General features: G+C 41.0%; 1 protein-coding gene across 1 annotated transcript; it reads left to right on the plus strand.

The window, feature by feature from the left end:
- The first annotated feature begins 4,039 nt into the window (after positions 1–4,039).
- On the plus strand, positions 4,040–21,876 carry LOC140240861 (nuclear receptor subfamily 5 group A member 2-like). The gene is made up of 5 exons (XM_072320635.1): positions 4,040–4,121; positions 12,222–12,497; positions 13,214–13,824; positions 20,432–20,687; positions 21,152–21,876. The coding sequence occupies exons 1-5, from the start codon at positions 4,055–4,057 to the stop codon at positions 21,397–21,399; spliced, it is 1,458 nt and encodes a 485-aa protein (XP_072176736.1). The 5' UTR covers positions 4,040–4,054; the 3' UTR covers positions 21,400–21,876.
- Positions 21,877–24,922: the final 3,046 nt, after the last annotated feature.

Consider the following 24,922-nt stretch of genomic DNA (forward strand, 5'->3'; position numbering starts at 1 on the left):
AGTACAATCTAATGTGATATTGATTTCTAACCGTGTTACCATATTAAACTTTCATGAATTGCTGCCGAAGTTTAGTTAACTTACAGAAGGTCTACCTGTTCCTGAAATATTATGAAGCCATTTTCTGATCTGCCGCATGTTCTGAACATTCATTTTATTTGACAAGAATCTACTCCTGCTTGCATTTTGATTTATTTAAAATATAGATTATTTCATTGGGCATCTATTTGCCTGAGAATATAATTTGCTTTCAGACTTTACATTTTCAATCTTGTGATGATTGTGACTGTGTTTGTGTGTGCGTGCGTGTTTGGAGTTTGATGCTCGTGGACCGACACACACACTCACACAAACACACACACATACACACAAGTAGATACGAAAGTATAATTTCTTATAGTCTGTATAACCATTTCATTTGTTGGTTTAAGCCAAGGCCCGTTATAGTTTCCTTAAAGGACAAGTTCACCTTCATAAACATAAGGATTGAGAGAATGCAGCAATATTAGTAGAAAACATCAGTGAAAGTTTGAGGAAAATTGGACAGTCCGTTCAAAAGTTATGAATTTTTAAAATTTTTGTGTTGGAACTTCTGGATGAGGAGACTACTAAGGCTCGTGATGTCATATGAGTACAACAGTATAAAGAAAATGTAAAGAAAATTCAACATATTTTCACTTTTTTCGCATAATAAAAGAGCACTTGACTTGCCTCTTTCTAAAGGCAATGGGAATAATATTACCCATAACATATGTCAGTAACGAGTCAAGGGAATGTGTACTTTTTTCAATAGATGAAATTTTGTGAAATCCTCTTTATATTTTCCTTATATTGTTGTACGCATGTGACATCATACACTGCAGTAGTCTTCTCATCCAGCGGTGACTGTACAAAAACTTCAAAAATTCATAACTTTTGAACGGATTGTCTGATTTTCCTCAAACTTTCAATGACGTGTTCTACTAATATTTCTACATTCTCTCAATCCTTATGTTAATGAAGGTGAACTTGTCCTTTAAAACTTCTACCTCTGCACACCAAACCTTTACATGAAGTAGTGGACCCGTAGGCCTATATGTCTAGGCGCTTAGGCAAATATTTCAGCCAGCCTGGCTGAATTTTCCTGAGTGTTCTTGCTAGTGTCAGTCTTTTATTTTTTTTCCCCGAAGTGAAACTTGAAAAGCAGCCATGCAGTTGTTTTCAAGTCCTCTTGAAACTAAGCTGCATTTGCAACTGAAGAAAAAAACAAAAAGCACAAAATTTATTTTTAATGGCTTCCATGTCTGATGACAATGGAGCCAACAACGGTGATGATTACCTCCGCCATCACCGTATTATTTGCCATCAGTACCATCATCATCATCATCATCATCATCATCATCATCATCATCATCAATATCATCACCACCACTACCACCACCACCATCATCATCATCATCATAACCATCACCATCACTAGCATCATCATCATCACCATCATAACCACCACCATTCTCATCATTATCATCATAATCATCACCACAACCAACATCATCATCATCATCATTATCATCATCATCATCATCACCATCATTTATTATCACCACCACCACCACCACCACCATCATCATCGATTCTTATATGATTATGAGTCTCGTTTGAGTAAGTGAGACATTATGATGGTGGAATTCAAATTTCCACAATTCGTAGGAATGAAAAGAAAGTACTTCTGGTAGCAGCCGGAAGATAATTTCGATCTTGCCTGGTGGCCGTTTCAATGGATGAAAGATTATTTTTCTTACGTGACCATTGCAAGAACAGCACTGCACTGGTCACCGGATGAGGAACGCAATCTTTTTTTTTTTTTTTCATCCAGCCTCATCCACATTCCCACCCTCACCCGGCTTCCCCCTCCCCCTCCCCCTTCCCACCCCATCTCATCGTCCTACCCCACCCTCAGTCAGTCCACTCACACACTGGACTCCCCCTCCCCATTCCTCAACATGTCGCGGACTGTCAGGCGTGGGACACTGAGGCGCATCTCTGTGATTTCTTCGGATCCATCTCAGATGGTCTGCCCTGATCACACGCCACGTTTTTCCTGGGCGGACCTTTTCTTCCCCCAGCTTCATTCTGCGAGCTTTACGGGACTTGCGACGACTTGGTCGGGTGTCATAATCTTCAAGAAAATGTGAACGTGATGCCTGTTTCGGAGAGGCATTCATAAACATATTTATAGAAATATTCGCATACACCCTCGCACCCACGAACGCACACACTGAGATATATAAACAGGCTATCCTGTCGTACACACGATAATACACACACATACACGTAATATTACGCATTGACGGTGCAACAACAGACAGAGAGAGAGAGGGAGAGAGAGAGAGGGAGAGAAGACTAAAAGCAAAAGACTGGCTCGTTCCGAGCTCAAGACATAAGGCGCATGCGCAGTTGGTCTGTTCATCGCACGTACCCTTGGATGCGGCTGCCTAGCCTGATGTCGAATGTCGACCTATAAAGCGAATTCTATGCCCCGTGGAACATTACTACCTTATTCACGTACAGTGGTCTGCAAGTGTGTGTGTGTGTGTTTATACGCGATGCTACTCGACTCACGTTTTCCGTTCTTGCAGCATACGTTGTCTCCAACTTGCACTACGAAAAAGTATAATATTTTATAATTCTTAGCCCGTTGTTAGTTCTTCGTTTTCTCTGGAAAATCGAGCAACTCATGATAAATTTCATACTTGCGAAGTGCCATTTCCTGCACCAGTGACGGCAGTAAACCATACCACAATTTACAATTTCTCGCTTAAATCGTTGCCAAAAGCAGTAAAAATTGCGCATTACCGGGACTACAACGCGTATCATCGCTACAACATGCCGATGTTACCGGAGCACACCGAATATCTATTTCCTGGACCATATTCGATGGATGAATATGGGGATATTTCGATTGACAACATAAAAAGTAAGTTTAGGAAGTGTTATCGAATTGAATATTTACCTTATTCTTTACTTGAAAAAGTTGTTAATGTGTGTTCCATGTATGTTGTGATGTTTGCTGTTGCCAGTACAATGATGATCAATTTTAAAGTTCTGTAACAGAATTGTTTTTAAAGTTAAAGTGAGTGAAGTGTTCAAAAATATTACCAGAGTAGATTCCTGGGCAGGCCAGGTAGGAGATGGTAATTATTCCTGTGATGTTTGCATATATTACGTTATTTGTTTCCATAATTTTCATTCCTGAAGCAAATGTGCCTAGGAAGGGGGGAGTCCATCAACGTGATTCTGAGTATACGTCCAATGCTGACATAATCTCAAGTTCAGCGCGAATTCTTGCTTATTCCCAAGCCGTAGCAGCCTACACTCCGCCACAGAGTTAGCTCGCACTTTCCTTCCGCGTGTGTACAATCCCGACGGCATGATTTCACGTACGCGTGCTAGTGTATTTATTCCGGAAGGCAGCGTTCCTCCAGGGTTTGTTGTGTATCACCATCTGAACTACCTCGCCAACCTTATCGTTGATTGGTTTAGCTATTGTTATTGAGTACCCTCAGTACTCTGTAATTGACCAATCACACATGCGGTTTCATCCGTACTACTCGTTAAGTATGCGAACGTGACTAAGGTTAATTTACATATATGAATATGTAGTGCTGACTTTTGGACTTGCGCAGTGCGATTTTCTCATCACGTTCAACCGCAGCAACGCACGGATTAGCATACTTTTTTTTTTCTAGCTATGCGGGGAACCCGGCGATTTCTGCGCGCTACAGCCTACACTCTCCCGCGATTCCATGGGGTAGCATCGTTTCACATGGAGTTTTATACCTTTTCGAGGGGAACCAGGGGTTTCTAATGTCAAGAGATCCGTAAGGGGTATACTTTACTAGAAATTTCTGAGGTCATGTGTGTCCGACAAAAAGGAATCACACAGAAATTATCGATTGATTATCGAATTTGTGTGCGTGTTTCTGCTCGGGATTGGCCTGTGGACAGGGAGCTCACGCACTTGTGTTCGCCCGCTCGTTCGCTCGCTCACCAGTAACACGTAACGCGCAAAGCTATGGCGGTAGACGCGGCTCCGTCTGGGGGATTCGTCGCTGATGGGTTGCCCTCGCCTTTGGGTCAAGGTCAGTATATTCTCATTGAGTGTTTTGACTGAGTTCTCGCCAACGCCATGCCATGCGCTACCAATATATTCTATTTTCTGCGTATCTGCCTTCCAATTCATGTTGCAATGTCATGCGTTAAATCACCAAACCCATTGTGTACTTGATAATGTTTTTGTTATAAACATTTAGGCATCCCGTACTATTCTCTGGCTTTGTTTTGAAACTTATGTGACGGGAGGTTTTGAGCTAAGGGGATTCGTCTAAATGAGCGCTCGAATTCCCGAATTCGCTCTGGTCTATTCCTTCCATACCTTCAGCTGGCGCTACTCGAAATTATCAATATTGTACGGGCGTAGCTAAAACCTTAAACGAGATACTGTATTTATTTACCCCCCAAAAAAGTATCTTTTAGATGCCTGTGCTGTACTCACTGTATATAATGTTGTATGTACGCAACGTATCCGTATGTGTGCGTGTGTGTATGTATGTGTGTGCATGCGTATGTTTTTATGCGCGCTGTGTTTGTTCGTATATTATGCAGCTAAACAATAGAAACATGAATTTGATTTTATTCACTCTTGAACCAAACGTGTATTATATACGCATACCGCACTCATTTTTTTTAATATTATTATTTGGCGCAGCATGGTTTGTGTCGAGTAGAAATGGTCACATCATCATCATCATCTTTTGAAAGGAACATCTTCATGGCATTCGTGTGATTTTTTTTTTTTTTATATCAAGTCCCCGCAGTCACTTCTTAATAATTTCGATCAATCCCTTTAAACAGAGATAATAAGATATACATTTTGTATCCATGAATTACTGCAATTGACATAGTGTCACTACAGTACAGGTCCGTTCTGTGTGTTGATAGGGAAAAATAATATGTCTAGTTCAATGATAGGAGCCACCAGAGGTGATCTGTCTAAGACAATGCAGTCAGTCATTGAAGTTCATGGAGCCATGACGGTTATAAGAAGGGAGCACTCTACCAGAAACGTGATGACGACCGTTGGACCAAGCCAAGGAGTTTCAATGGAGTTCCTTGGCTGTACAAAGGAAAAAAAAAAGAAACAGCATTGCCACGTTTAGAGTAACAACATGGGAAAATTCGAATATGTAATCATGGTTATTGAGCTAATTAAGTGAGGCAAAAGCAACACTGTGGACCGTGGTCACATGTGTTGCTATGTTGCATCACTGGAAGGGGTGGGGAGGGCCGAGGGGTGGGGAGGGCCGATGGGTGGGGATGGGGAAGAGAACAGAGTTGCTACTTAGAACTTAGTATACTAATTTCTATAAGTAGACGGCATAATTCCATCTGCATTGGTCGCATCGCCTCTCTGACCCTTTAATCGACGCAGATCAGGCAGAGGTATTTTTCTGCAAATAGCGCAAATTTTGCCTAACGTCTCAGAAGCTGAGAAATTGCATTTCATGTGGAAATCATGCTTGGTGTTTATATCGATTGTATGCTCCCTATATATGGGCTAAAGCTAAAGGTTGTGAGAAACCATTGTCGAACACATTGATGTACACACGAAATGGCAAGCTACTCTCTTCAAAGACTGAAGGTATTCATGAACTATGCAGACTTCTGTGGGTGTAGTGATCTGACGGGCAGACTGAGGAGGGTAGACAGTGATAGCCATTTTCATTTGGACTTTACCAGGAAATAAAACAAGAAATAGACGGAAAAGAAGAAAGGAGAATGTCGACTAAACAGTAGACTTCTTAATAATATTGTCTTCTTTTTGAATATAGGGGTTAGATGATTTGCTAATCTCTTCAATATCTATGCATATAATATGCCTCCTGTCCATACATTCGAGCACAGCCATACGTAATAGTGATCCATTTGAATGTGTCAGTTTCGAGCGTTAACTGTAATTCGTGCATAATGATATATCAGCTCATTCTTCTGCACCGTGTTAAAGCTTGTGTGTATATCAATTAAAGAAGCCTCATGTTCTTCTTGACAACTGAACGCGATTTCAAGTATTTTTAATGTTTTCTGATCAATTCAATGCAAGCGACTCACATTATGTATGTGTATATTTATAAGTATATAAAGAGAGCTAGCGAGTGTGGCATACATTATTTCTATAGTTGGGTATAAATGTTGAATTTGATGATACAAATTACTTGTTCTATTTGAATCGAGAAATTCTCGTCGTCTGCCCAAAAAGGTAGTGCATTTGCAGGTAATTAGATCAACGTTGGTTACGATTTTCCTATACCTTTGCCGCTATTATTTCCTAACGCTTTCTCGTTTGCCTGAGGAGGAAGTTCATACCTTCCGGTGTGATACCAAAACTAAAGAACCCGTCAGGTAAATTCCAAAATTGAGTACACGCTGCTTTGTTGGTTATCCTACATCCACTAAATAGAAACTTGTAGTCGTGTTCCGGTCGTTGATGGATGTGTTTTTATTGCCTATGCCAATGAAAACCAGAAACCGCGGCATTTTAAGTATAGATATACACAACATGTTTTCTTTAAGACTGCTGCGGCGAGATAAGAAAGATGCGCAACGAACTGTACACGAACCCTTGACGCTACAATGATTATTATGAGGAGCAAAAGAAGAAAAAAGAAAAAGAAGATCTCCTCCCTCCTGACTCCACGATACCTTGCGAAATGATTATTGCTGAGACTGGAAATGAAGTCTTTAAATATCTTTTAAAAAATCGTCTACTTAATCAGGACTTGCAACCTTTGACCTATGTATAGGGTCTACATACACTGGTACTAGGGTAGCAGGGGAGCGGGTCAAAGGACGAGTTGCCAAAAGCAAGAAAAGTTTTTTTGTTTGACTATGCAACTGTTTCAGTACAATTTTTACCAATGTTCCATATCGCTTTAGGACAGTGATTGCCGGGTATTTGTCAGGACATTATGACGTCACATTTTTATCCTGACGGTACTTGTATTTATACAGCAAGACGTTGATCTTGACGGTATTATTCAAATACTAGGTGTAATACTTGATGGAATTAGGATTCTTTTCTTGTAAATACAATCCATGACCCGTTTCGCTTCGTCAACTGCATGACCATATCAATAATTTTCCTCTTAGGAAATTCGGAAACCCACGGCTTGTTCTTGAGGGATGACATCAGTTTTCATCAGCACCCCGTAGTAATTGTAGATCATAAAGGTATCTAATAAGGATAATCTATGGCTGAGCATGATCAGGAGCAAAACATTCGGGAGGATGACCGGGTGAATCCGAAAGCGTCATCGGATACCAAATTGCTTCTAGTGAGCAGGTACACCGACAGTATTCTTTCTTGAAAAGAATTCGGGTCTTCGTTCATTTTTTTTTTTTTTATGGAGGGCTGTTCGCTGCTGTGTTTTAGTTCACTGTACTTTCCTTTTCAGCCATACCCCTCCCCCTTCTCTCGTTCTCGGGAGCTCAGAGAACTAATTTTAGTCGTGCCATGCCGAGCAGGACGATTGGACGAGAACTTGAGAGGAGAAACTCGATATGTGTACCGTCGAGTTCGGTTCATCGTCACCGGATGACCCTCGCTTTACCCACGTGCATCACCTCGTCACAATCTGCTCCTCCATCATGGGAGATTGGTGTAAAGTGGCCAGTCGATCATGCTTTTGTGAGACAGCGTTTGGTCGCTGCTATCGGGTAGGCGTGTCCCCTACTATCTTCTACCTAGTTGTCTAGTCTCTGCTCTGCCTTCACATGTTGCCACGCCATGTCCGCTCTACACATTATGTCTGGCGAGATCCAAATGTAAGCCCAACATCTCAAAGCGGAGAAACGTTGTGCCACACAAAAGCCTACCTGATGAAGAAGAGTAATGGCGTTATCATGGTGTATACCTGTAAATAGAGACATTTTTGTCCAGTTATGTACGAATATTGTTACTTTTAGCACAAAATTTGATTTTAACTCTCCTCTTACACGCATTATCCTTAAAACTTTGACTTTAAAAACGGAAATGTAATGAAAACAACAAATTCGTCACACATGGTTATCTTGAAGTACATGTACGTGTACGATGCTGACTTGTGTACCCTCTCTCCTGCCCGAAGGCTCTCTAATCAAGGACCCATTCTGGACATGTGGCATGAGTCTCACTCTCATGAGAAAATGCAACAGGGGATCTATGTGAGATTTTTCTCTCAGGAAAGGCCGGACTCTCTCGTTTTCTATCGTGAGTCATGGCGCCATAATCGCAAGGTTTGCTGCAGTTTTGGCTTGTCTTGAGTTGTCTCCTCCAATCTCAAGTATCTTCGCTTTACTATCCGCTGCCTAACGAGGGGCGCATCAGGTTGATATGACCCATTGAAACCGTGCGGTGCTGGCCATACACTGTCATGCTTGGTCCGATGGACAATGCTGAGACAACCAAAATTGTGATGTTCTTGTATAGATAAAGGCGAACAACAATATTCCTTCACAATGAGGAAGAAGATAAAGCAGCATAAATCACTTGTGATGCTGCAGCTGGCATCTCGCTTTGCATGAAGAGCAGAGCAGAGTCCTCCAGACACAATGATTATGTAGCCTTTCTTTGTTTTGAACAACATGGCGGAGCCGCTCTAACATGTAAACCGTTCCCCCATTGCTTCTTTCCGCTCCACAGTCTCTATCCTCCTAAAAACACTGGGAGAATGACTGAAAATACAGGTATTTTCAATCATTCTGAGGACTATGGTATTGGTAAAATCGTTAAATTTCGGGTTAAGTTGTCATAGTTTGTGTACAAAGTAATGTATGATCACGTTTCACGCTTTAGACTAGTCTTCACGACATTGGGTACATAACAATCCGCAGTCGGCTGTATCCACGCGTAAAACATACAAAAAAGATATTTCAAAAGACGTGGTCTCGTGTCACTGCAGAGATTATTTTCTTTCGTTTTTCGGTCAATGGCGAAGAAGAAGAGCCTTTTCGGAGCGAAGGCATGCATGTTTATGATGGATCATGGTAGTTTACCATCATTTTGTTGACTGATCTTGGAGCTCAACGTTTATCGGCCGGGCTTAGCTGCTGTTACATGCCAACTATTCATCTTGCCGTTTTTCTTCGCTTCGGCTCAAGACGGTAATTACACTGTCTGCCGAACTGAATAAATCGTACGGCTCTATCCCTTCTCCTCTTTCCCTCTTCTATGCATCTCTCTCTACCCCTCATCCCTTGCACACTTTCAATGCCAACCTCTGTTCGTGAACACTAGGGATGTCACAAAATCAGCCATGTTTCATATTTTCAATGCTAAGCACGTCATCGGTGAATCAAAAAGGGCTGAGCGTATAGATCCTCGGGTACAGAATGTGTTCTCATGATGATCATCCACAGAACTAGTCCATAATGTAGAAAACATGTCTTATTTCCACATCATTACAACATGCATTGCATTCCCACAGTTTTCTACTCTGTCATGAGAAAGAGAACACAACAATGTGGGCGTATATATACGTTGAAAGTATCAGCACAAAACAGAATATTTACTGGTTGCTACCTGCCCTCTTATAGATGCAATGAAAGGTAGCTAAGAAACGGGTGTTTTTGTGTTCATCTTGGGTAGGAATCATGGCATTTGCAGATTGTTGTCTGCCGTGAATAATCACCTGCGTAATAACGATTTCATTCCTACATTCAATTTCATAGAACGCCACATCTATGATATCCACACAAACACTCACACCCGACAAAGAACCGCCCAATTTTATTGTTTGAATACTAAAGACATTTGTATTCGTACTTTCACCAAAAAAAAAAAAAAATTATGCTTTTTATGTCATGTAGCAATTTGTAAAGAATGTTGGAAGCGTTGTTATAACGTCACTATTACAAATGTTCTATATTTGGCACAAATTTGATAGTAAACATGTATCACTCTCCCGACAAATTCGATACAAAACAGCAGGCTTGGAGCATGAATCCACAGCTCCATGCTTGGAGGATATACTTGACATCGCCCTGGCTTTACCACTGTTCACTTTTTATTTTCCCTTTTAGAGAGGGTTATTTATGCTAGCTGACATTTATGGACTATCAGTATGCTTAGGTATAGGGATATGTTTGTCGCAATTTGCCATATATAATAATCTCTCAAGAATTACATCCAAGCGGCATGAAGGAGAACGCAAATCATAACTCTATATGTATAGCTCTACAAACATCATGCGTACGTCTTCTCTATTGAGGCTCTTCGATTCATCTTCTTTCCCCTTCGCCTATAGCTTCTCTCCTCTCTCTACTTATCTTTCCATTCCTTTAGCTCTATTTCTTGTATTTTCTCTTTTGACTCGCGTCTTTAATGTGTGTGATTGCTGGCTGGCTCTGTATAGGTAAGTGGTCATCAGCATAATTATCATCGTGGTTGAGATTCCTGCTCCATATTTTGAGCCACGTATGTCTTCTCTCCTCTTTTCTCTCTCTCTCTTTCTTTCTCTTGCCACACCCGATTATAATGAGCAACACACCGTGCTCTGAACGGATTATAGCAAGCAACGCTGCGCCTGGTTGCAGCGCGCACTTAATCATGCAACCGAGCTACACATTTTCTCCTGGATTCGGACCGCGTATCAGGCTGGACGGAGATACGATGATGAGGAAAAATCCACACTGACTTGTTTCAGTGAAGGAACAGAGACAAAGGCAATCCACTGGTAAATAAAGGGAGAAACAGAAACGACAAAATCATTCACCTGGTGCTTTTGAATTTGCAGACATTAAATGAAAAAAGATGTCAAACGCACCACCACATTATGTGGCATGATTATGCTCGTCCCGCTATCCCACTGTTTATGGTCTGAATTCAGTCGATGTATAGGACCATGCGTTTTTCCTTCTTAATTTCGTTTATTTCTTCTTCAATTTCGTCTTCCTCGTCTTCTGTTTATCTTTCAGTCAGAGGTAGGACGCAGGGTCTTGAGGTGACATGTTATTTCCGGTATTTTTTTAATGTTATTAGGGTATCACTTCGATGTCTTTTCCCATTGTTCTTCGATGAAGGATTTTCATTTGGTCAAAAAAAAAACGCTATTTCTTAGATCTTCTCGTTTGAAAATGTTAATTATTGCTCAATAATTGTTTTTCTCATATTTCATTTACTTTTGCCTAAATTGTTGAGATAAAATTTGGTTCTTCAAATTGGGAACAAAGAGGTAATGTAACTATCTGTCCCTCTTTTAATGTTCACATTTCCTAGAGGCGTTCAAATACCGTAATTATACCATCGATGCCTGTTGTCAACTTGTCCATGAATTGAGCTACAAGCAATTACCGCTAATTCACGCCACTCCACTCGGTTGGAGGAGGCCGACCAGGGGAGAGCTAGGGAGGCATCTTCGCCTCTGCGAGACGTTGTTTTGCAAAATGGTTCGGAGCAAGTCATGCACAAAACTATCCAACACGCGTCTTTCCGCTCAGTTTCGTGCCAATACGTGGAATGATTGCCGCATTGGCGACGTTTGGGCGCCACTCGCGGTGTGCCCGAGATGGCGACACCCATCGCTGCCTTACCCGCCGGGGCCCGGGGCGTCACTGGGCGAAACCACGAACGCCACGGGGTGTTTCTTCTCTGGCGTACGGCGATTCTTTTGGCCGTACATAAAACGCGTAATATTCACAGAAAGACATTCCCTCACGCATAGTAATGAAAAAAAAAAGGGAAAATGCTTAACCTAATTTCGTTCAGCGAAATATAACACCAAGTGTATGCGTATTCACACAGATATACATGTATAATCTGGTGTATATATACACGTTTACACAGTGTATGTGTATGTATGTTTATTTATGTATGATAACATCATAAGGGAGAAAGTGGGAAGGGGAGAAAGGAGAAAATGGTGCACTGTGTATACGAAAGTGATACACTGGCGTTACTGCAAACATCTATCACCATGTAAACTTCAAACAACAGATTGTAATGTTCTCCTACTATAAATGAAAATGTCTCTATGGGATATACATCATGTTCCCGAAATAGAAGTTGAAAAAATGCAGTCTTTCACAGAGCATTCTCGTAATGCATATAAATTTATACCAGCTACATAAAGAAGAGATGAAATTCGTTGACTATGCCAACTAACGTGGTCTCCACAATGTTTTTCTTTTATTTTGCTTTCTGTCGCCAGCAGCGCCCACGCTGCGGATGGATTTCAACTTCGAGCAGTCGGACGTCAAACCCGAGTTCGATGAGCAGTGTCCGGTATGCGGCGACAAGGTGTCCGGCTACCACTACGGCCTGCTGACCTGTGAAAGCTGCAAGGGATTCTTCAAGCGAACTGTCCAGAACAAGAAAGTCTACACATGCATCGAGAACAGGAACTGTGCTATCGACAAGACGCAGCGCAAGCGATGTCCCTACTGCCGCTTCCAGAAGTGCCTCAAAGTTGGGATGAAATTAGAAGGTTGGTTGGTCGAGAAGAAGAAATAAGGAGGAGGATAAATGAAAGTGCATATATATATATATATCATATGTATATATATATATATATATCATATATATACAAAGTTTCTTTTTTCATTCATCATACCATGCGAACTTGCTGTCCAAGTAGCATTCTCGTATATATTCCAAACTTCCAAATGCGTTTGTAATTTTGTTTGTTTATGTTATTTAACTTCAACGAACTTTGAATCAGTGGGGAAATTCAAAGTCTGGTAGTTGTTGTTTTTTTCACGCAAACATTCATTTCAGCCTGAAATGCCGCTTCTGCTTTATGAAAGGAAAATTGCAACCGTGTAGGATATAGAAATCTGCTCAAAGTGCCGAGACATTAAGGTAGATAAACATCTAGCTTGAGTAAATGGTATGTGAACATGGGTGGGGGAGGGGGAGGGGGTTAATATGACAAGGCGATACTCGGGATAAGTGACTTAAAAGATTGTTTACGTCCGCTACATAAAATATTTGTCGTACCGAAACTTTAATAGTAGTTAGTACTTAATTCAGGGATTAGACTTTTTTGGGGAAAGGACTATTTAATAAATGCAAGTGTGCAATCCTGCTTTTTACATTATAATTAGGGAGTGGTTTCATAACACCTTGGGAACACTATGCTTACAATTACAATTCCCTATGAAATCATTGTAAATATGCAACGTTCTATTTTCTTCTCGCTAGCCGTGCGGCCTGACCGAATGAGGGGTGGACGGAACAAGTTCGGCCCGATGTACAAACGAGACCGAGCCTTGAAGCAGCAGCAGAGAAACCGGCTAATAGCCAGTGCAAGAGCTGTCTCAACTCCGGGGAATCCCGACATTTCCATGGCCATCAAGAATATCCACGCAGCGGCCTCCAGGAGTTCGGCGCTCCATCCACCCCCAGCGATGGTCATTAGGGATCCGCTCAACAAGCCACCCATCATGAACATCCCTCAGCCCGTGTCACTTCAACAGAACGGCTACGGGGTGCCGCCGCAGATCCAGCCCATCAACTACACAACGACGGCCCCCATCCAGCCCCCTACATCAAGTCCTCCGCCCTCGGGTTCTAGCACCAGCCCTCTCTCCGTCAAGGCCGAGCCAGACCACACGCCGAAATTGATCCTAGAACTGCTGCGCAGTGAGCCAGACCAAGTTCAGCTTCAAGCCAAGGTCTCCTCCTATCTCCAGACAGCCATGGGCATGACCGCGCCCGGGGACTTCTTTAGCATGATATGCAAGTTAGCAGACCAGACTCTCTTCGCATTTGTGGACTGGGCAAGAAATAGTCTTTTCTTCAAAGAACTGAAGGTATTCATTGCTCCTTATTTCTTCCCGTCCCTCCCAATTTTGTCATAGCTGCTGAGCTTCCTTCTCTCGAGTAACCTCCATTTTCTCCGGCATTGTACCCCTTCCTTTAAACCATACTGGTGTATTTGCCCCATTCTTACCCGGGTATCAATTTCCTTTCATTACAAATTTCACATGGCAGGGGATCAAATCCATGTCGATATTATTTTTCGGAATCTGTATCAGAAGTCGGTGACGTTATAAGATCGGGATGAAATTTGAAGCAACATCTCTCATTTTTCAAGACCAAATTGAGTGGTAGCTTCATGTAAATGTTAGACGATTTTGATCTGGTCCAAGAACCATCTGACATCAATTTTTCAAAATCTGAACGGCAAAGGTTACCCTATATTTCCCATATCGTACAATGCAACATGCAGTATCCTTATTCATTAGCTAAATTACTGTAAGGTCAAATGGTCTTCATTGCTCTCTGTGTTCCTTCTTATGATATTTGTTTAGTTTTGTTTAGTTTTGCTTTGTTTGATGACCGTTTGTTGTTGGGTTTTTTTTTTTCACTGACCATTATGATATCACCCATTTCTTGTTGCATTTACTTGAAACGAATAGCAGCAAGGTGCTCCGTATATACGTGTACATATTTTAACAGGAAACACACTGACTGTCTTATTGACAATTTATTCACTTATTAAAATTTCTACTCAAAGTACTTCTTCACAATGATATGGCATAGCTTACTTTACACAAGCCTTTCCAGCAATATTTGCGTTCTTGCCTTATGATAAACTGCAAGAGAACAGGGATTTTGAAGTTGGAATGAGAGACTGAAACAATTTTGGTTGGGTCACCTACCCTCCGGTACCTGGTGGCAATGGAAGAGATGGGCCTTCTATACATGTAGTCAACAATAGTATCTGTTTTTATAAATTTTGCATGCTGATATGTTTACGTTCTCATCGTAAGTTGGAGTTAAGACACAATTTGCTGGGTAGACAAAAAAATTCGTTTGAAGCATCGTATAGAAGGAATTATCCAAAGAGAAACCATTTCTTCTTAATGTTTGTATTTTCTGTTATACTTCACTGTAATAATATGGTGAAGCCCGGCCGCGACATTCGCCGTGATAGGTTATGTTCTGTCTGTGAACTCACCGCCATTTCGCCGGCTATTTTGAAATGATTCAAAACCATGTGCTCGCACAGAATCCGGTCTCTGAAAACAAAAATTGTGCTTGAACCTAAAATTCATCGTTTTCCTCATCTCAGGCATCATTCTTCTGTCGCTGTTAATCATGTATTTGAAGCAAAGAGTTAAATCTCTTCTTCTATTTACTCTGCTGCATTATAGATAAATACATGTACCTTAGACAGTAGCTATATATGATGTGTGCATATTATAGATACAAATTTATTCGTTTGAGGTGTATGTAAATACATGAGCTTGCATACTTACGTATCCCACGTTTCATTTATCCACTATGCATTGTACCCATCGTCACAATCATTCAGACACGTTTAAAAGCCCCCCCCCCCCCCCACACACACACACACATGCCCTTGAACGAAATCTTCAAGAAATCCAACCGTCATAAATTATGCACGCGCTTATACATATTCTCTGGGGCCACTGCAGTGGTTTGAACGTCACCTATGTTGAGCAGCAAATCCGTTTGTCGCCCGCTTATTCAGTGGCAATATGCGGACAGGTCAAGGCTAACCGGGAACGAACGAACGAATGAACGAATGAATGAATGAATGAATGGATGAATGAATGAATGAATGAATGAATGAATGAATGAATGAATGAATGAATGAATGAATGAATGAATGAATGAATGAATGAATAGGTGAATGAAAGAGCGAATGAATGAGTGAATGACTTCACAATTATATCTATTCATTCGTTAATTTACGGAGCGTGTCCCCACTCCCCCTCCTAATTTTACATTGTTCACACGAATTTGATTGTAAGAGAGCATAGAGCCAAATGAACGCATTTGGGTTTTTTCTGGTGTTATTGTTGATTGTAGAAACGGAAGCAGAGACATAGGCCCTAATCGTGGCTGACGATGCTCATAGAAATAGAATGATGACCAGATGCACGTCTAACAGTATTCAAATTTGCTTTTGTTTCTCGTATACCCTCTATGGCCCACTTATGCCAAATCACAAATGATTGTCGCGTAAAATTTGCAAACATTGTTTTTGCTGGGAGAGTACAATTTATTAAACCTATGCAAAGCGGAAAGACATCTCTGTACTGTATTGCGTTCTCCAAATACTTTTCGCTACGCATAAGACTCAAAATGCCACGGTTAGATGACAGTATATTGTGGAAGAGGGCAAGAATGGGTGCAGCTGAAACCGATTGTGCTATTCTTCGAGATTGGCAGAGTTTGTTGCAACCAGTGCACAAATTTCGCACTGATTAATTTAGTTGGACGGTATTTGCTGGGATATTTGGCATTTATTTCTTCTACAGTGTATCTGAGGAATAGCATAGGACGGAAGAAACGAATGGGAATGTTTCCCAGGTGTACGAGTTTCTTGGTTTTCCAGAAAAACAGCTTCTATCACAGGCAACAGCTGTGAAAATAGTCCGATAAGAGGGAGGGTGGGAAGAAATGGCTGGTTGGGTAAGGAATTTATGGTGAGATGGCGATAATTTCAGAGAAGATATGGGGTGATTGTCAGCTTCTCTTGCTGCTGTTCTGACGTCGTCAGCAAAAAGAGAAGAAAAATGTGTCTATCCTGAGTCGGGGGCTCAATATAGTATTGTGTGTACCTGTCTGCCGCCCGCAGCTCATACCCGCCCCGCCCCATCACGTCCCCTCGCCAGCTGGTGACGCTGGTATAAATATTACATAGTTCCATCCTGGATCTCATGTCGCTGATTACGTATCTAATCAAGTGGGAAGGGAAACAGACTGATTCATGTATTAAATGTATTATGGTTGAGCATGCATTACGATGTTGCCATTTAATACATCGAACCGATTACCATCCAGAGATGGAACATTCTTACGCAATCTCCTGTTTGTGTTTTCCTGTACATGTCGAATTTCCAACTTACAAGTATTTCGGCCACTTTCAGGAAGCGTGGTAAATCCAATGTGAATGGTCGGATCATGGTGCTCCATGATCGGATGATAGGTATATATGAGAAATACAGAATATCACTCATTGGAGCGAGCTAGCTACAGTATACAGTACACATTCGATTATACTACGTGAAAAACCAATGTCAGCGGATAGCGTAGTAGGCGAAGAAAGAATTTAGCTAATTCGATCGCCAATGACACTGGTTTAAACAGTAATTTGTCTCTATTTCAGCAGAATATTATGAAAAACGAATGTTTGGAGGTAGTGGTGAGAATTCATATCCTTATACTGCTTATTTAGAGGCAACCTTCAGTTGTGGTTACATCCCCGCCCCTCGTTTCTCGCACTGTTGATATTTTTCTAGAAGGCTTCTTTTAGTGTTTGTGTCCCATTAACAAGACGCATGTTCAATTTACGCGTGGGTGTCCTGTTGACAAAATTGATGACAGGGCATAGGAATGTTGCAAAGTCGTAGGTCGGCGCGACTTGTGTTTTGTTGTTGTTGTTGTTGTCTTTAAGGGAGAAACATGGAATAAATGTTTTCACTTCCACCTAAAACTTATGATATTTTGTCCGAGAATTAGTTTGCATGAGCAAATCATACTAGTGGTGCGATCTGTGTAAGAACATTCTTTAAAGGGTGTGTACAGTTCTGGTTGAGGTGAGGATTTAGCTTTTAAAGGTAGGGGATACCTTTTACAGACCTCCCCAAATGCAGCAAAACATTAAATATGAACCTCAGGGGACTTGTTTAGGCCACTGCTGAGAAATTTGGAAGTCGACAGTTATCTACAATTTGAATAATGCACAAAACTCAACTACTCAGTAGTTCTGTGTGTCAGCCACACTTTTTGTTGCAGTCTTCTGTATTTTTTATCTATAAACACAAATCTAAAAGTATAAGAGCTGATGTAATAACATATAGAGTGTGTGGCAAGAATGTATATAGAAATGTTTGTAGGTTTTGATAAACTCTCTTCACAAAATATACATGATGAACACACATGCAGTGCATGGGTCTGCAAAGGTAGCCTAGTAATGTACTGGAATTTACGGTAAGCCCCGAAAAAAATATAATTCAAAATCTAACGGTCAATAAAAATGTACTAAATGTTACCTTCCATTTTCAATACTTTATGGGAGTTTCTAAAATGATACTCTCTTCAACATACCACTGTATTTATACAACTCTTCATTTAAGGCATGCAAATGGGATTCCCTACCTTTAACGTTTTGCGAGATATTCAGAAACCACTCTATGAGATGTCAAAGAGCATGCAATTCTAAGGAGTATCAAAAGTTTGTTTGATGAAAATCGGTTTTGAAATGGCTGAGATATCCAAAAACAAGGTGAAACAAAGAGATCCTAATAAAAGGCGTGGCCTGTACTCTTTTATTATTATCACTTTTTGGGATATCTCAGCCATTTGAAAACCAATTTTCATCAAATAAACGTTGAATTCTTCTTAAAATTACATGCTCTTTCATATTTCATAAGAAGTTTCTCATTATCTCACTTAGGAATGTAAAAAACATGAATCCCCACCTCAACCAATACTGTACAGTCCCTTTGACCGTAGTTTATTACTACCACATTGTGCTAGCGTGCACTTTGAATGCTTTTCAAGTACGTCATTATCCGGTTTGTGGTCTAAATTCGCTGGAAAGATATAATCGGGCTGGGAGCAGTGCAGCTAGCGTCTCCTCGATCCCAGGCGTTCCGCCGGCTTATCGTAACGGTTTGCCGTTATTTGTTATTAAGACCTATTACGTAATAGCACCCGCAGACGTTTGATCAATAGCCCAATCAATGGGGCTGGGGAGAAGTATGTTTAGTAGGAACAATTGAGCATAACCTGAATTACAATACCATGTCTGGGATGCTGCTAGAGGTCTCAAATTTCTTTTTGCTCCACCTTGTTGAGCGGACAATAAGAAGCTCCGATATGCGGGAGCCGCCTTCTTTACTATTTTCCTCTTGTGGTCGGCGGAAAATACAAAAAAGAAAAGATGACGATGTAACACCCACCAATGAATGAAGTTGCCCATTGATTCGCTGGACCATGCATGTAGCTGCACCAAACATGACTGTGTGTCTATGTGTTTTATAATGTCTATTCCAGGGTATAGAGCGTGTGACCGCGTATGTCTCGAATAGAGCTCGACCCAGACAATATTACGTAATGTTACGTCATTCACGCGGACATACCGTGTGGTAGGCTGCGAGGATCTATGTACGGATTGCTGAGTTTGATGGGCCATTAATGTACTGCTGACTGGAGAATCACTGCGAAGCATACGACTTGAGCTCATAATCTTTGTGCAAAAAAAAAAAAAACAGAGAATGTAGAACCAGTAAATCAGAGAGAGGGAGAGATGGTTCCAGGGTACAGCTTGGTCGTAGAGGATCCTATATGATAAGATATATGTGATTCTACTAAAGCTTTGTCCTCTTCATTTCATGCTTGGCTTAAAGCTGCTATCCGTTAATTGTGGAGGCCATTTGCTCTATGAAATAGAATATAGTAGCCTAAATAGTCACATCGGTAATTCAGCCGTATTACTGGTCTTTATTATGTGAATTTCAGCCTCTCTGAACATAGGTGAGAGGCTTATGCCTTACATGAGCACGAATTGCCTTGCGTCTCGCTTTTAATATCGATGGAAACAAAAACATACGATGTTCATCAACAGAGGGTAAAAATCAGAAGCAATAAAGCCACATCAAACGAAAACCTCCCTCATGTTCCATTCACGTGATGAGGCCTGCCACGTGACTGGAGAGGGAAGTGATAGTCACAACGCGGGCAAGCGTCCGCTTCCTCATGTATTGTAAACGAGAACTGGTCAAATCGTGCCATCTCACAACTGCCACCATCAGAACGTGGCATCTCACTCCTGTCGAACTCGCCAAATAAAAGAGACACATGTCATAACGTCCACTGCGTTTCCTCCATCAGATCTTAGTGACTGCTTTCCATGTTCTGACTCCATACTTCCTCGTGAGTTAGCGAGTTTTCAGTCGTTTCATGAGAAAAGGCAACCAAATGAAAACACTCTTAGTAATAGGACATATACAATGAAAGCTCAGGGACGGCCAACAGTTTATTTTGTAATGTTCTTGATCACACATAAACATATACCGTTGTACCTAAGAAAAAATATTCAAAGATTTTAAAGCCATTGGTTCAGGTACGTTTCTTTTCTGTTAGCTAATGTGCCTTACTTGGTCCTGGTTTTATGTTCTCTGTGGTAAATCCACTTCTACACATGTCTAATCATTTCTTTTGGGAACTGTTGTGTTGTTGACTGTAGGATTAGTATTTGAAATTTTATCAACGAAAGAAGTGATGCAGGTTACAGGCGTAATGTTCAAGTCGCGATATAAATTTCACAACAAATAAGTAACCGTTCTCTCTCTTCCTCTTCCTCTCGCTCTCTTCCTCTTCTTCCTCTATGTTTCTATCTCTCCATCCTTTCATCCTATCTTAATATCTTCCCATCAGGTTGAAGACCAGATGAAACTCCTGCAGAACTCGTGGAGCGAGCTCCTGCTCTTCGACCACCTCTACCGCCAAATCCACCACCACGGCGAGGGCATCTTGATGATCACCGGCCAGACGCTGGACCAGTCAACGCTCACGCACATGGGGCTCGGCGACGTGCTCGACCAGATGAACAGCATCGTCATGCGCATGCGCGAGCTGAAGATCGACCACAAGGAGTATGTGTGCTTGAAGTTCATGATCCTGCTCAATCCTGGTGAGTGGACATCCGTGAAGGGGTCGACAGAGTCCCCCAGTCATTATTACACAAATAAAAACTTTCTTGCTGTTACTGAAAGTATTCAGTCATTGTTTACCTAGTGTAAAAAAAAAATTAAAACAAAACAAGAACAAAAAAGGTCTCGTCATGTTGCAAACAAAGCGACAGGCATTGTCTTACAAAATTAATTCACGTATTCACTTCTTCGTTTTTCGTTATGGCAAGGATGTGGTTTAGCAATTATGATTCATCATGCCTTCGCCCCGAACGGTGCTTTAGGCATTGTTTTCCCCTAATTTGATTTTTTTTTCTGTGAGACACAGATGGTATGAGAGTTGTTTGATAAGATAACGCATCTGTACTGTTCCATATACTGTTCATTTATGGTTAGTCTCTGATTATCTTATGTCACAAAGACCATTTCTCTTATAGCATTCATCACCGTTGTTTTCCCTGCCTAGGTATAGTCTCACTTCATGATAAGCACATTATCGACGGCTGTCAAGACCAAATCAGCGCCGCCCTGCTGGAACACACCATGACCTCGTACCCAACGGTTGGCGATAAGTTCCGGCTGATGCTTAGACTATTGCCAGAAATCAGGCAAATCAGCCAGCGCGCCGAGGAATACCTGTACTACAAGCACCTCAACGGCGAGGTCCCGTACAACAGCCTCCTCATGGAGATGCTCCATAGTAAGCGGAAATGATTTTTAGACATTTGAGACGTTTATTTCCCAGCGGGGAGACTTCAGAAGAGACTAAGAATGGGGAAGAGAATGAACAGATGAAACATTTTGCAAGTGTATGACACTGTTTGGACCACGTAAACAGAACGCACCGTCGAGCCCAAGGTACATCATGTGCGAGTGACCAGTAGCATATCGCCTACAATTGTTGGTTTGCTTCCCTGAGAACAGCAGGGAGGTGATCTCGTCTCCATGGTAACAACAACCAACTGCGATAACGTTGGTGAGGAGAGAGCTATGATGGGGCACTGGAGTCCAAGGATCTGTGCGGGGTCTATCAGTGTGTGACTGGAGTTGTGCGTACGCCTGCCCTGTACTGCTAACCCCATTGGTCAGACAAAGTTTGGCGGGATGTACGCATAGCATTTTGATATGCATGAGATTGCTGAATACGCAAACCAAAGAGTTAATGGACAAGACTGTATATACTATAAATATACTTATGTGACATTTTATCATGGAAGCAAACAAACAAAACTATGTTGTGTGATCAGGGCTCCGTCTTATAAAGACTTGCATTTGATTCGAATCATATAAGTCCCCCAATCAATTGCAACTGATGTGCGATTGAGTACAAACGTGAAAAGTTGCGATTTTCGTATCAATCGCAATATTTTTCGGACTGAATTGATCGCAAATCTGTCGTAAGTTAGGATTGATTCTAAATGAGTTGCAGCAAATTCAAAATCAATCGCAAATTTTAGGTTGCCATTGAATCTGCAGGTAATCATTCATTCCTGACATTAAAATCATAAAATCGGTATCATCAGATAGAGGAGATATGACTCTTTACCATCAAGATAATCTCACGATCACTGCAAATTTTGATTTGTCATACGGAGATACTTTACATGTCAGATTGATCGCAATTACAGTTTGATTTTTACATGATAACTGATATTTTCGAATAATGACAAGTCGAAATCAGTCGCAACTTGTATGTTAATTATTTGGAATTTATTTCTATCGCTAGTTTTATAAGACGGGGCCCAGTACTCTGCTGAAAAGTGGCAGAGCGCGAGCAGCGTGGCCAACTAGCTCAGAATGCACCTTATAAAAACAGCAAAGAAGGAAGGGGAAAAAAAAACGATCGTGCAAGTCTTTGAACGCCTCTGTCCACGTTAGTGGATGTAGGATATGATACTATTCTTTACAAAATGACCTTTTGAATGACAGGCCCTCTCTTCTTAAGGTCAAATTATGCTCGGATGTTCAGTGGGATTAAGGGAAATTTCGCAAAGAGTTGGGAGTAGAGGTGAGGAAAGTTGAGGCAGTGCAGCTAAGCTGAGTCTCGAACGCGGGCCATTACAATGAACCTTCAAGGTCATACCCTATCACCGCGTGACACTCGTTCCATAGTGCAGCGTCGTTGCTTTAAGATATTCACTATACAATTGTTATGTGTTTCTGCTGTAGCTGTAATATCAACACAACCATGAAATGGTGTTTCTTTTTAAATCAGAACTTGTCTGTTCAGACAAATTACGTGTCCCGAATGAAATAGTAGATTGAAATGAAATATAAGATCTTAATCTAACCATCTTCATGCTCAGAGCATGCCGCTATTAATTCTGTTGTACCGTATTAGCTTCAGCTTTGTTTTTTCTACTTTGTGGTGGATAAAACATTGAAAACCTACAAGGTGATGAAAAGTCCAGACGGCAATGTCTGTGTACCATTCTATCTCTGAAATTACACCCTCTTAGTGTGGAAATAAGTACTAAAGTAATGTGTTATTTAACTTTTGAAGGTTATTCCCAGAAAATGTCCGTCAAACTTAATATTTTCTCATAGTCGCAATCGCTGTGTCAAACATTTCTTGCGGTTAGCAAGAATCAAAACGTGCATGTAACACTCTAGGCCCAAGGGGTCCCTACGGCAACCCTGCCTTCATTGCTGCGCATCGTAGTATGACAAGGCTGAATAATTCAAACAAAATGAAAATCGCACAAAAAAAAAAAGACGATATTTATATCAAGCCAACTGCCTATTACAAAAAGGATATACAGTGTACTTGACCATTATTTTTACCCCCTTTTTCTATGTAATTGCAAAACGTCAAGCACTTATTTTGTCTCTGCTCTTTGCAAAAGCGTAAAGAACACTAGTCTTCACGTCCTTCCTTAAAATGTAAAATGTCACAGCTTTTATAGTATCGTAGACTTTAGGAGTTGTCTTCATTGTTTAAAAACAAAAATCGTTTCTTTTTTGTCATCACGTCGACAGTGACATTTAATGTTCCGCTCTTTTTTTTTTTCGGCTTGAACGTATTTTGATGTTGCACCGTGTCAGTTAGATATGACTAATGCTTTTCACCTGTGGAAGTTGTTTTGTTGTTTGTGATAGGCTTGATTATTGCACCCCTACGTCGCTGATCATGCCACAACCACGTCAAAATTACTGACTCAAATTACACAAGTTTGGGACTTCATCACCAAGGTGATGCGATTTGATCTGCAATTTCATTTAGCACCCGTTCTTTTAAGTGCCAATGAACTGTTTCTTGCGTTTAGAATGCTTGTAAGAAAGTTTTGAAATGTCTATTGTTTGTTCACATGAATTGTTCATAGGTATTCTCCTTCGACACAGGTTGTGTCTCTACTAATGCCAGGTAAATCTTGTGTTGTTGCCATAGAGAAAGTTTATTCAGACACCATCATGCTCAGTCAACAAAAACGGTTAAGCCGTCTTAAAGCGTACAAAAGAAAAAAAAAAAAAGAAAAAAAAATAGCGCTCAAATATATTGCCCGGTCTGAAATGTGGAGAATGGAACAGAAAATGTTCATGTTAAACCCGAGTCAATCGCACAACTTACTGAAAGCGTCTGTGAGAGATGGAATTCAAGCAAACTTCGATCTTGCCGAAACTGCGATAGCATTAACTCTTCAACTTTGAAAACTTGTTTTCTCTTAGGGGGAAGATTCTGGAAGCAGAGAGAATTGTTTTTTATATGACGTCATCTGACATCCGGGCATTGTCTTGTGTGTGATCTTGTACAGGGTAACGTAAGTAAGAGATAAGAATACATCACGTAGTCAGTACAAGTACTTTTACGTTTTCAACCATGATTTTTTTTTTATATTATATTAGAGTAGTTTTGGTCTCGTATACCACAACATGACGCTCAGACCAAGTAAACGCGTCAGAAAAGTAAATGCGTAAGTGACTTGGTGTACTCCTCATGCCCCGGTGTGTTCGGGGTGCCAGTCGTTCTCTGGCGGGGATGACTAGCCGTTATTATTATGATCATCGCTCTTGTGTGCATGTTTCTATTCCTACTGGTATACCAATTTAACCTAGACATGTCCCAAACATGAAAAGCTATGAAAGGGAAGGAAAAAAAAAAACCTACAACAATACAGGCATTGGAGTAATATCTCTTTAATACAGACAAGACAACTGACTGTCTGATGTTAATGCAAATGCAGTATCGTTATCACGATCTTACGTCGGTGAAGGTGGGCGTTTGTATACTGCTCGTTTA

The sequence above is a fragment of the Diadema setosum genome, chromosome 17, assembly GCF_964275005.1.
Source record: "Diadema setosum chromosome 17, eeDiaSeto1, whole genome shotgun sequence".
NCBI classification, from domain to species: Eukaryota; Metazoa; Echinodermata; class Echinoidea; order Diadematoida; family Diadematidae; genus Diadema; species Diadema setosum.

Coding starts and splice junctions, on each gene's coding strand:
- LOC140240861 (XM_072320635.1), top strand. CDS start 4,055: ATGGCGGTAGACGCGGCTCCGTCTGGGGGATTCGTCGCTGATGGGTTG. Junction 12,498..13,213: donor AGTTGGGATGAAATTAGAAG/GTTGGTTGGTCG, acceptor TCTTCTCGCTAG/CCGTGCGGCCTGACCGAATG. Junction 20,688..21,151: donor CATGATCCTGCTCAATCCTG/GTGAGTGGACAT, acceptor TTCCCTGCCTAG/GTATAGTCTCACTTCATGAT.